We start from the raw sequence: 14,060 nt of genomic DNA on the forward strand, positions 1-14,060 counted from the left end.
GGAGGTTTAAGATGCCTTTAACCCACCCCACTCATGATCAATTTCTATGTGCCTGGAATATTTTACACATGTCCAAAATGTTTAGGCCTTCAGTCTATGAAAGCTGTGAAGTTGGGTTACTCGAGTCCATGACTTGTATTGCGATGGTTGTAGTATGAACAATACGCAACTCCTAATATTCTTTCCATCATGGGACATGAAACACACTTTTTTTTTTTTTTTTTTTGAATAATCTAAGATGAAAACAATTACTTCTATAATTTGCAGATGCCTAATGGCCTTTTAGTGGGGGAAGGTAAAGCAGCCACTTAGCAAGAAGCCCTTGCGTGGGTTGGCTGTTGACCTACCCGACCTACTGCCCGTTGTCAGCAGTCCTGGCAGACTCAAAGATGAAGAGCAGGAGTACCACCACCAGGTTGAGAGAATCTGCCACTGCTGCAGAGAAAATTGCCTGGTCCTCAACACCGCAAAAACAGTTGAGGTGGTTGTTGACTTTAGGAAATGCGCCCCCCCCCCCAATCTGTATCGACGGCTCAGAAGTTGAAATAGTCCCCTGTGCACGTCTCTTGGGCACAACCATCTCCAAGGACTTAACCTGGAAATCCAACACCACATCCACAAAGAGAAAGGCCCAGCAGAGGCCCTTTTTTCCTCTGCCAACTGAAGACGTTTGGTATGTCCCAGAAACGCCTGACTAGTTTCTATTCTGCCACAATCGAATCCGTACTCTGCTCCTCCATCCTGGTCTGGTACGCTGGTTCTTCCGCCAGCGACAGACGCAAACTACAGAGGGTGATAAGATCAGCGGAGAGGATAATCTGGAAATCACTCCCCCCTCTGGACTTCCTCTACAATTCCAGACTGCGTTCCAGAGCACTGAGGATCACCAACGATCTCTCTCATCCAGGCTACCGCTTTTTGCAGCCGACTCCATTCAGACCGGAGGTTCCAGGTCCATTGCCACCAGGACCTCAAGGCACAGGAACAGCTTCTTCCCCTCTGCTGTCAACTCTCTGAACTCTCTTCACAAACTCCCTGCACGCTGATAGTCTTCCCTTACAAACATGTTTTGACAGAACCCGATTGTATTGATGCACCTTACGCAATATGTAGAAAACCAGGGGTTGACAATGCAAAATCATTCATGATGATGATTTATTGCAGAGTAAGGTTAAAACGTATTGAAGTGGCGTAATTGTGTTTGGAATTGTATTTGTATTGTATTGTGTTTGTATTATGTTTATATTGTGTATTGTGGTTTTTCAGCCCTGTATGCCAAGACCAATTCGAAATAAATGATTCTGATAATGAAATACAAGTCTCAAGGACCATATGAAGAGCATGAGCTTTCTCTGCTTGGCAGTACCTGACTAATATCGTACATCAGTGTGTAGGAAAATGTTAATTTACTTCTCTACAATACATTACCAGGTTCACAAATAGAAGAGCGCACTAGAAAACAATATGCAGCATATGTCATATAATAAGTTAATGAACATTATTTGGCAGTATGCTGTAAAAAAAAAAAATCACTTATTGCTGCTGTTGCTAATCAAGCAGTAAATGCATAAATGTGGAACTGCGACTCAGTGTGATACTTCAGCCATTAAGTCTTCATTCCTTTATATACCAGTGCATTGGACGTGCTGCTGATTTAAAACAATGTAATATAAGCATTATTTTTAGACAGATCTCTATCTATTTTAAGCCACTGGAGTTCATATGTGTCGTGTTGCTTTCTTTGCATTATATCTCACAAGATAACAAACATTACAGTATCCTGTGTTTTACATTACATGCATATTATCACCTCCGGGCAACCTTCTGGGTAATCCTTCTAGTTTTTGAACACAAGGAGGCACTTTTAATGTAATCCTGAAGTGAAATGCAATTTCTTCATCCAGATTGTATGTATGTATATATATATATATATATATATATATATATATATATATATATATATATATATATATATATATATGTATGTATATGTATATGTATATTGAAGGATGCTGTTGAATTATGTTGCAAAATAAAGCAAATACAAATTTTCATGAGCAATGCCTCTTGATTGAGCCAAGTTTGCAAAGCCAGGTATACCAGGTTTCACTTGGTGCTTGATGCACACACTCTTGTTGTGAAAAGCAAAATAAAGTAAGCCCAATTCAGCATATGTTTCATTAGTGTGGCCTGCTTATATGGTGGTAGATATTCAAATTTCTACTAACCAGCGCCTGCATTGGCATTGTACTCTAGCCTCCTTGTTCTGGGTTGTCCACTCTTTGCAAGTAGAAGCCCACTTCACATGGTGACTCGGGTACACATATATAATTTTTTTTCCTACTGTCTAAAATTTCCTATATTGCTGTAGTGAGCTGCAATTATTGTATTTTCAAGGCTTGCTGAGGCAAAATCTAGGTAGCATCCCCTATTTCTGTCTTCTTCAATGACATATCTTGACACTCTTGATTGCTTCCTACCATCACCTACCCCGACATATATAAACACACATTGTCACATCACATCCTCCCTCATTGTGCAGCACTGGGATAATGGCAGAGATGTGGAACATTATGCTGAAAACCATGCATGGTTGACCAGGATAAGTTCTGTTATCACAGTAGTGCTTTGGGAGGAGAAGCTGCGATTACAGTGGGGGTCAGGGAGTGGTGAGACTTGCAAGAGTGCCATTCAATGTGGTCTACTGCATCTCTGAGACACAAGTCACCCCTTTATTTTTTATTTTTATTTCTAAAAAATCTGCGTGCTTTGAGTGTTTTGCAGCTCTCTTTAACAGGTGTTCATTTGGAAAATGCAACTGATATGTAAAAGTTATATAAAACACTAATATGTCAAACCTTTATTTCTAATTCTAAAAATACTCCTTGCCATATAATTATGTTTTTTATTGCTAATTTAGGTATGAATGGTTCCAGACAGATGCTACAGTCACTGTGGTTGTCTACACCAAGCAAAAGGTAAGATTCAGATGCCGTAGAAAAGGTTGTATTTATTTGAGAGGAGGGAGTAAAATTCAGCTGTTATACATGTGCAGATCATTTCATATGCTTCAATATTTACAAAACACATATACACATTACTAAAACTGGACATGATTGAGCTGAGAATAATATGGTAAAGTCAAACATTAAATATAGAATCACAGGTATTCCCTCTGCCATGGTCTGCTCACCCCCACTTAATCCCTCTTTCATATGTTTTAGCGATGAACAAATAATTCTCTGAATATGCAAATTAGGTCCTCTTTTTAAAGTTGAGCTGTCAACCATACTATCTAAAAATAAAACACACATATTTAAGCAGATAAATACTTTCTATACTTGCATAACATACTGTATGTATTGCGCTGTCCACATTTTGAGTTTAGTGATTTTTTTTTATTTATTTTTTTATAGAAAAAAAAGAGAAATTCCATTTTGACTTGTCTATCTTGAAGCCAATCCTGACATAATTTCCCCCCTTACTCTGCTCTGCTTGATTGTGCATGCCCTCCTCCCAGTCTTCAGACACTCCCACCCAGCTCTGCAGTAGAAAGTGCATTGAGAAATATTGGCCAGTCAGAGAGAAACAGAGGTGTGTGGGAGGGGAAAACAGTAGGGAAAGAGGCTTCAGCCAATCAGGCTGCATTAGTTAAGTCTGAGGGGAAAGTAAAAAGGAAAACCTAGCATGCCCTGCAACTTCCTTTGTGCGGCAGATGTACCACATTAGAGCCAGGGAAACTGGAGACTGATGTTTTATGGAGAAGAAAAATAAGAGTGATTTTTTTTTTTTTTTTTTTTTAAAGTGGGTTGGAAGTCCATATTAAGTGAAAAAACGCGTTCGGGACGCAAGCCATATGTGTTGCCATGCTGATCCCATTCATTGCAGTGAATGGGATCAGATATGCGCTTTTGCAAAAATGCGTGCAGCAGTGCGATAGCACATCGCGCTGCTGTGCAGCGCGTATAGTATGAACATCAGACTTGCTCTCGATGCACTTCTGATGTTCTTGCTGATCGCATACTATACGCACTTCTAAAATGCGCACAGCAGTGCGTATAGTGTGAATGAGGCATAAGGGCCCTTTTCCACTAGGGAGTGGGAAAAGGGCAGCTTGCGATCGGGCAAGCTGCTTTTTCCACTGTCCACGTTGCACTGTACTGCCGCCGGGAATGTAGTGCCATTGCAACGAGAATTACATCGCCCAGCGATCGCAATTCATTAAAAAGTTGCGAACGAAGCATCGTACTGGAAAAAGTGTTGTCCAGTTCATGAAGAGACTCCGGCGAGGCTTCCGGAACTACTGGCTACCTCCACTTCACCCAATACCGCAGTACCACCATGCCAAAACTTGCCTCCCCCGGCCGTAAATGAGTTGGACGTGGCGTGCCACCTGTCCAGGCTAAAGGCCAGGAAAGCATCAGGCCCTGATGGAGTGTCGCCAGCCTGCCTGAAAGCATGTGCACAACAGCTTGCTCCTATCCTTTCCTCCGTCTTCAACAAGTCCCTACAGTGTGGTAAAGTACCGGCATGCTTCAAGAGGTCCACCATCATCCCTGTACCCAAAAAGCAGGGCGTGTCCGACCTCAATAATTTCAGGCCTGTCGCCCTCACATCGGTCATAATGAAAACTTTCGAAAAGGTGGTCCTGCCCCTCCTTAAACACAAAGCAGGAACCCAGCTAGACCCGTACCAATTTGCTTACAGGGCAAATAGGTCGACCGACGACGCCATTAACATGTGTCTGGAGCTTGTCAACAATCACCTTGACAAACCAAATTCATACGCCAGGATTCTCCTCCTCGACTTCAGCTCGGCATTTAACACCATTAGCCCCCAAATACTACAAGGGAACCTGGCTGAGCTCTGGGTCCACCCCACGCTCCAACTGTGGATCAACGACTTCCTTACAAACAGATCCCAGGTGGTAAAGCTGGGCTCCATCTCCTCGCAACCAAAGACCACCAACACAGGGGCCCCACAAGGCTGCGTCTTGTCACCATTCCTGTTCTCCCTGTACACGAACAATTGCAGATCCTCAGCAAGCTCTGTCAAGGTAATCAAATTTGCAGACGACACCACCATAGTCGGCCTGATCTCCAATAATGACGAGCAGGCATACCGCCAACAAGTGGACAGGATTTGCCACTGGTGCAAGGAGAACAAGCTGGTCCTCAACAATGCAAAAAACCGTGGAGATTATCATTGACTTTAGGAAACACGCCTCCACCCCACCTCCACTGCACATTGGTGGAACGGAGGTGGAGAAAGTGCCTTGTGTCTGCCTCCTGGGCACCACCATCTCCAACACCCTGAAGTGGAAGGCAAATACTGTCTCCATCCAGAGGAAATCTCAGCAGAGGCTTTACTTCCTCCGCCAACTGAAGAAGTTCGGCATGTCACAGAAACTCCTGACGAATTTCTATACCGCTACCGTTGAATCCGTCCTCTGTTCTTCCATCACTGTCTGGTATGCTGCCTCCACCGAAGACGACAGGCGCAAACTACAGAGGGTCATCAGGTCAGCGGTAAGGATCATCGGGAATACACTCCCTGCCCTAGACTTCCTTTATAACACCAGACTACGCTCCAGAGCACTGAAGATTGCCAAGGATCCCTCCCACCCTGGCCACCAGTTTTTCAATCAGCTCCCCGTGGGGCGGAGGTACCTGAGGTACCGGTCCATCCTCACAAAGACCACGAGACACAAAAACAGCTTCTTCCCCTCAGCTGTAATATCGCTGAACTCTATAAACTCTGCCCGCGCTTTCCCCCCCGTAGGCCCCCCACGTTGACTTTTCCTGCCTGTAAACCACATGGCAGTTGTGTTTGATAATGTATTATGTATGTCTTTGAGATAAAGTGATGTCTACCATGTTCTATGCTCTGTTGTCTCTTATGTTCCTATGTATATGCCCTGTATTCATGTGCCAAGCCCAATTCCGGGCACGACCCAGTCGTGCTTGGCGAAATAAACGCGATTCTGATGAACGATTGGTTCGTTTGAACTGGTTCTTCCTTATGAGCCGAGTAATCCGGTTCATCACACTGAATGATTCATTTGTAACACTTCAGTGGATAACACAGGAACTGCAGCTGCTGAGCTGTAATGCCTAGTACACACCATACAATTTTCTGTTAGATTTTTCTGTTAGATTAGTTTCTGTAAAGTACTGGTAGAGACTGGTCATTATCTCTGGTGCATTGCCTTCTGGTTATCTCCTGCTGAGCAGAACAATGCCTAATGGCTAGGCAGATAGATGGTTAGATAGATAATTTCCAACATGTTGGAAATTATCTATCTGGCAGGTAAATCTAACAGAAAATTGTATGGTGTGTACCTAGCTTTAGGAGTGAGAGAAGGAACTCTTCCCAGCTCACTCAGGGATCAGATTACAGCAGCAAACTGTAAAGGGGCCCATACACTCAGCCAATTTTTGGCCGATCGATCAAAATCGATTGGTCGATTGCAAATCGATTGACCAATCGACCGATTTGCGGCCGATTTCAATCAATCTGGCAGGCTGGAAAATCTAGGTCAATCTGTTGTGATTGCTTATCATTTTGCATTGGCCCTAATGGAAATCTGATGGCGAAAAAATGCCATCAGATCGATTTTCAATCTATTGGAAATCTGTTCCTAGTAAAAAATGTTCCTAAACACATCAGATCAGAAATCTATCTGATGATCTATCTGCTGCTAATCTAACGAGTGTATGGCCACCTTTATTGATCAGTTCTGAATAGATTCAAAGAACTGATTCGAATGAACCGTTTCATTGAAAAGATCCAGACTTCTGTCACTACACTGTGAGACTTTCAAACAGCAAAGGAGGGGAGTAGGAGAGAAAAAAACTTCCCCACAATCCAGCAGGCTTACCCACACCCTCCCGGTCCAGTGACTCGGCAACGGCACAGGCATGAGTGGAGGGGGGGGGGGGGGGGAAATGAGGGGGAGGCATATTCGTAACCCATTAAAAAAATTAAAGGGGTATACATAGTATTGAGGACAAAAAAAAATGTTAGACTTGTTTTTATTTTTGGTGTTGCAACCTCCTTTAACTTTTTGATTGCCTGTTTAGCATCCTTATTACTTGTTTACCAAATAAAAATAAACAATTGATTTTATGCCTGACAGTTACTCTTTAAAGGGAACCTTAACTGAATGGGGGGGGGGGGGGTGTGTGTAAAGAGTTTCACTTACCTGGGGCTATTACCAGCCCCCTGCAGCAGTCCTGTGCCCTCGGAGCCGCTCTGGAATCCTCCGGTCCCCCGCTGTCACTTAGTTTCGTTTTTGACGACTCACCAATCGGCCGGCCGCCATGCGTATTATTGGACGCATTCCCTACTGCAATTAGCGCTGTTGCGGATCGCAACGCGTACAAAAATACGCGTTGCCGCATTCCGCACGCGTAGATATGCGGCGTATTTTTGTACGCGTTGGTGAGTCGTCAAAAACGAAACTAAGTGACAGCGGGGGACTGGAGGATTCCAGAGCGGCTCCGAGGGCACAGGACTGCTGCAGGGCGCTGGTAATAGCCCCAGTTAAGTGAAACTCTTTACCCCCCGTTCAGTTAAGGTTCCCTTTAAGGAATATTTGGGACTAACTAGCAGTTAACAAAGCTGCTAGTAGACCAATTGCTAGAGGTTGTAATTTGCCATTTCTAAATTTTGCCACATGGGTGGTGCTAATTATCCTATTTGACAAATGTTTGGAACATTGCCTGTTTGCACCGACTTCCTCAATTACCCAACAAGGACCTGTAAGTGACCATAAAACCCTTCCCGAAGTTGTCGCTGTAAAAACAAAATATTGTTCTGAGCACTCTGCAGTTCATGGTTCCTGCTGTTTTTATTAATCGTAAAATATCCTCCCTTCCCGGGGTCCCCAACCTTTTTCCGGGCCGGGGACCACTTTCTGATCAAATTTTTTTCCGGGGACCGCGCAGGGTGGACGTTGGGTGCGCGTTCTAGTGGACAGTGTAGTCGGTTACGGGGGGGAGAGGGGGGCGGGGGAGAAGGGCGAGGGTGCAGTGGCATAGCTAGCATAGTTGCCCCAGTATAGGGAGTTTAGTTGCCCCAGTATAGGGAGTTTAGTTGCCCCAGTATAGGGAGTTTAGTTGCCCCAGTATGGCTAGTATAGTGCCCCGGTATGGGTAGTATAGTGTCGCAGTATAGCTAGTATAGTGCCCCAGTATAGCCGGTAGAGTGCCCCAGTATAGCCGGTAGAGTGCCCCAGTATAGCCGGTAGAGTGCCCCTGTATAGCTAGTATAGTGCCCCAGTATAGCTAGTATAGTGCCCCAGTATAGAGTGCCCCAGTATAGCTAGTATAGTGCCCCAGTATAGCTAGTATAGTGCCCCAGTATAGTAGTATAGCCAGTAGTATAGCCCCAGTATAGCTAGTATAGTGCCCCAGTATAGCCAGTATAGTAGTATAGCCAGTATAGCGCCCCAGTATAGCTAGTATAGTAGTATAGCCAGTATAGCGCCCCAGTATAGCCAGTATAGTGCCCCAGTAATGATAGGTGGTGCCCCCCGCCCGTCCCCGCCACTGTTATTACCTTAGCAGCGGCCGCTCTTCCCTCTCCAGCACGTGTACTTATGCCAGCAGCGTATCTCCCGGCTGCTGTGTGTGATGCGGCAGGAAGCAGGGCAGCGGCTTCCTGTAGCGGCGATGTGTATCGCCGTTACTATGGGAACCGAGCTCTGCTTCCTGCCGCATCACACACAGCAGCTGGGAGATACGCTGCTGGCATAAGTACACGCGCCGGAGAGGGGAGAGCGGCCGCTGCTAAGGTAATAACAGCGGCAGCCGCGTGGGACGGGGGGGGGGGGGAGAAGAGGACAGTCCTGCGACCCAACTGGGAACGTCCCGTGGGCCGCGGACAACAGGTTGGGGATCCCCGCTCTAAGCCATCTCACAGAACTGGTACACATGGATCATATTTTAGCTGAAATCTCCTGGTACTCCTGCTCACTTCTTTATTAACTTACTGCCTGACCAGGCTAGATACTCTGCCACTCACAATCTTCCTTCCATTGTAGCCCCTTATGCTGTTAATTTCTTCCTGATGCCAAACCCTAACCTTTCTCCCAATGCAAACCCCTTCCTAAATGCCAAATCCTAACCTCCTCACCCTGACTGTTAACTTTAATCTCTCCTACCCATCCTCTAACACTAACTTTAACCTCTATACTATCACCCTATAAATCCAATATCTGGCCAGCAGAATATCTGTAAAACCAGTATCTGGGGCCCAGCTATATACTGTAATTAATAGTGGTCACCGGGCACACACATTGCCTGTCTGTGGCCGCTTTTACATTGCAAGGTTAAAATGGAGTTGTACTCTTGTTTACTGTATTTTTTGTGCCTAGGTAAGTTTAACTATCACAAGGATTTGCGCTGTCACGCCTGCATGTCTCCTCAATCGCACTCCCATATCGGAGAGAATTCTGTGCATGCGCAGTTCATAAATAGGCTTAAGGAAGAAAGGAGAAACATCCGGCACTGCAGTAAACGTATTATGCTTTTATTTTGTTCAGACTGTGATCATAAAGATGCATACAATGTACTTGTCAGCAAATAAATGGCAAACGATACAGTCCTACCGTGGGTGTGTGGCAGCGGGTGCAGGGTGCAAATCGGGCAGCCTAACGGCCGTTTCGCACGGCGGTGCTTCTTCTGAGGCTATTCCACGCTGGCACTCGGTGAGGATCTGGCTTTATTTCCTGATCCGTTGCGGCGGGTGGGCGGCGCGCACTTCCGCCCTATGTTACCACGCCTACCGGTGCTCGGCTGGGCCTATCATCGTCGCTCGCGTCGACAGCGGGCGGGGATGGATGGAGTGACTGACGTCAGCGTGACGTCTCTAGTAAACAAAGCCAGTGTATTCCTCGGCATGTCAGAGCATTAAGCTCCTATAGGGACGTCAGGGCAAGGCTTGCAGGGAAGTAAAAGTGGTGATGTCAGGTTAGAGACCTGTGTATAGGTGAAGGAAAGTGATGTTACTAGTGAGGGGAAACAGAAAAAAGGGGGAAAGAATAATTAGAATAGTGAAGATGCAAGATAAGAAGCAAGTCTTACATCTGACTCGGGGGCTGTGCGAGAGGGAACGCTAGCGTGTGCAGCAGGTCAAACTAATCCGGAAATATTGTCACTACCGTGTGACCTCCTACTGAATCAACGTCTGAGGACACACAGTCTGACATAATTCAACTCTCCAAATATTTAAAATACATATACTCATTGAGAACCAGATATTCATTTGAGACAAGAGGCAGGATGGCATTTGGGAAAGAGAAGAACCAAGGGAACACACATGTACAAAGTTTTCCAGCAATTTAAGGTTCCAAAAAACAGGCCAGATCGTTATGATCATTGAACCCAAGGGGTCCCATTGCTTCACTTCTAATAATAATTAGGGATTCCTTTCGCAGAAGGAGACGTGCCCGGTTCCCACCCCTTGTGGGGATATTCACCTGAGTGAGACCGCAGAATCTTAATACCGCTGGGTCACTAGCATGTTTCTCTCGTACATGCTCTATTAGCCTTGGGGCACCCTTCCCATTATCAATGGAGCGCCAATGCTCCTGAATCCTTTCCTTAAGGGGACGAGTGGTCTTGCCCACATAGAAACGGCCACAAGGGCACCACAGGGCATAGACAACAAACATAGTGCTGCAAGTTATAAAGTCTCGCACCGTCCACTCCAGTGCACCAAGGCGGTATTGCTTGCCTGTCTGCATGTACTGGCAGTGGGAGCAGCGTTTGCACCTGTGGTTGCCCCTTGGTCGTCCCATCTGCAGCCAATTCTCCACCCTCTGGGTCCTGAACTCACTTCTGGTGACCTGGTCACCTATAGTGGGTGCACGTCTGAAAGCAACTAAGGGGGCTGCGGGCAGAATCTCCTTCAGGACTGGGTCCCTAGTGAGTAAAGACCAATTTCTTTCAATAACCTCTCGTAAACATTGCGACATGAGAGTGTAATCAAATGTTAAGGGGACCACTTTCTCTTTCTTTCGACTCTGTGGTTCCCATAAGAGGTCCTCTCTTGCTCTACTCTTTGCTTTATTGAATGCTAAATCTACACTCTTAGCAGGATAGCCCCTACTTGTCAATCTCTGTGTGAGGTCTTTGCTCTGTGATAGGAAGTCATCCAAACTGGAATTGTTCCTCCTAAGGCGCAGAAATTGACTGTAAGGTATTGAATTCACCACGTGTGTAGGATGAAAGCTGTCCCTACAGAGGAGTGCGTTGGTTGCTGTGGGCTTGCGGTGGCCCCTGGTAAACAGGCGGTCACCACAAACCTCCAGCTCCAAATCAAGAAAGGCCAATTTTTGGGGGCCAATTTCATAGGTAAAGGCCATGTTCACTTCGTTGATATTTAAATATGCAACAAAGTGACGAAAATCCTCCTCGGTTCCAGACCAGAACACCAGGACGTCATCCACATACCTGGACCACCTCCTGATGTGCGACAAAAAGGGGTTGGATGTGTCGTAGACATAATCCTCCTCCCATGCTGCCAGAAACAGGTTGGCATAGACACATGCTACCGGCGTGCCCATGGCAGTGCCGGACATCTGTCTAAACCACATGCCGTCAAAGCGGAACGCATTATGGTTGAGCACGAACAGGAGACAGTCGCATATATATTCAATCAATCCTGTGTCATCCCATTTACGTTTCATAAAGCGTCGCACTGCTTCCACACCCGATTCGTGTGGAATGCGGCTGTATAAGCTCTCGACGTCAATGGACGCCAGGATGTCCCCTGGCGTCCAAGTGTACCCTTCCACACCCCTTAACACCTCCATAGTGTCAAGCATGTGGGAAGGCACCTCTTCCAAAAAGGGTCTCAGGAGGTGGTCCAGGTACCGAGACAACCTCTCAGTCACGGAACCCACACCCGAGACTATGGGGCGTCCTGGTGGTCTGGTCCGGGATTTATGCACCTTCGGGAGATAATACCATGCTGGCTTACGTGGAAAGTCGGGAAGGAGGCCACTAGCTAATGTTTGCGTGAGATAACCCCCCTCTACTCCTCTGCGGAGGAGGGATCTCAAAGCATTTTGAAATTTAAAGGTGGGATCAAAACTAATTTGAGAATACACCCTTTCATCCCCCAATTGACGCATCGCTTCCTCCTTATACTGGTCAACCGAAAGGACCACGATGGAGCCCCCTTTGTCTGATTTCTTGACTATTAGGTCAGGGCGATTTCTAATCCATTTCAAGGCTCTCATCTCTCTATCTGAAACATTCTGCGATACTGGGGGATAGCTCAAGGCCTTCATCTCCCTCTCCACTATGGTTTGAAAAAGGTCAAGACTGGACCCTGCCTGAACTGGGAAGGGTTTAATGGACTTACAGGGCCTAAAAGGGGGACGTTCCAGCTCTGTGGGGGAAAGGGGAGACTGGGTGGCGGACTGGGAAAGGGAGGGTGGGTAAGGGAGGGAGGGTGGAGGGGGAGGAAAGGGAACAGTGGCTGAAAATTCTCCCTCTTCATTTTTATCTATCCCTGAACCCTCATTCTCCAGGTCTTGAAGCATCGATAGAATCTCTTGATCTCCCTCAGACCACGTGAACTGTGGACTAAAGCCCAGTGGACCAACTGGTCCCACTTGTGTTAATTCTTTGTTAAGATGATTTAAGGTTTCTTTTTTATGGAAGATTTGACGTATGTTCAAATGGCGAACGTTCTTATACAGATCCACTTTAAAGCGACTGAAATCAAACTCCTGTTTCAGGGAGAAGTTCAGTCCCTTCTGTAGGACGGAGATGCAATCTTCTGGCAGTACTACATCGGACAAGTTAATAATCTCTAATGGAAGGAAACCCATCTCCGCTATTTTCTGGGGGTTCGAGGATGGTTCTGGTCTCTCCAATAGACTCGTTTCCTCTTTGGTTTTCTTTTTCTTTTTTCCTCTGCCCCTCCTGATGCGCCGCCTAAAGGGGCTTCTGAGGGGGTACTGGGATTACCACTAGGGTTCACTGGAATGTTCGGTGACGGAACTTTAGGTGATCCAGATCCCACTCCTTCTTCCCCACTGGAATCCGAGTCTGTTGTCCAGTAGCCCAGTTTGGGTTTCCTGGGTGGATTCTGGCCTTTAGGGAACCCTCCTTTCTTGAATGCTGATTGCCAGGAAAAATGTTTTCCCAAGGCGAAGTCCTCCTTATCACGTAGGAATTTACGTAGCTTTCTCTCTTTGATGCTGTTTTGGATAGTGGTTAACTTCTTGTCAATCCTCTTTATGGTGTTCCTGTAACGTTCAGGATCTGCTAATGTATTCAGCTGTTCCTTGGTCTTGTCTATCTCCTTTAAGACCCTGGAGTGTTCCAGTTCCGTTCTTTCCAGTACAATATCCTGAAGCACCGCTGCGTGTATAAGATGTGCCCCTCGCCACCTCTCTACAAATACTGGATCATCCTGATATTCGGAGGGTTCTTCATATTTCCTGAAGCCTCTCGCTATAATCTTATCCTCTCTGTATTGTCTGAGGGTTTTTGCTGTCCAAAATAGTTTGACTTCCCTCTCGCTCAGCCTCTCAAGTCTGTACTCCAAAACCCTTGCACCCACTGCCTTATTAGTCTTTGAGGAGATGGATGTATTCTTGAAGAAGTTTACGAGGTCCGTCCTGCCTGAGGCGACTGTGTCGGGAAGGAAAATGCTTTGAGATCCCTCCTCCGCAGAGGAGTAGAGGGGGGTTATCTCACGCAAACATTAGCTAGTGGCCTCCTTCCCGACTTTCCACGTAAGCCAGCATGGTATTATCTCCCGAAGGTGCATAAATCCCGGACCAGACCACCAGGACGCCCCATAGTCTCGGGTGTGGGTTCCGTGACTGAGAGGTTGTCTCGGTACCTGGACCACCTCCTGAGACCCTTTTTGGAAGAGGTGCCTTCCCACATGCTTGACACTATGGAGGTGTTAAGGGGTGTGGAAGGGTACACTTGGACGCCAGGGGACATCCTGGCGTCCATTGACGTCGAGAGCTTATACAGCCGCATTCCACACGAATCGGGTGTGGAAGCAGTGCGACGCTTTATGAAACG

The 14,060-nt window shown here is 46.4% G+C and overlaps 1 protein-coding gene across 7 annotated transcripts in view; it reads left to right on the top strand.

The window, feature by feature from the left end:
* Positions 1 to 14,060, top strand: part of MRAP2 (melanocortin 2 receptor accessory protein 2) — a 452,653-nt gene that overhangs the window by 102,659 nt on the left and 335,934 nt on the right. For all 7 annotated transcript variants that reach the window (XM_068281584.1, XM_068281585.1, XM_068281582.1 and 4 more), the window contains one exon: positions 2,921 to 2,978. In XM_068281584.1, coding sequence (XP_068137685.1) covers positions 2,921 to 2,978 — 58 coding nt within the window. The remainder of the gene's footprint in view (positions 1 to 2,920; positions 2,979 to 14,060) is intronic.

The sequence above is a fragment of the Hyperolius riggenbachi genome, chromosome 4 (genome assembly GCF_040937935.1).
Source record: "Hyperolius riggenbachi isolate aHypRig1 chromosome 4, aHypRig1.pri, whole genome shotgun sequence".
NCBI classification, from domain to species: Eukaryota; Metazoa; Chordata; class Amphibia; order Anura; family Hyperoliidae; genus Hyperolius; species Hyperolius riggenbachi.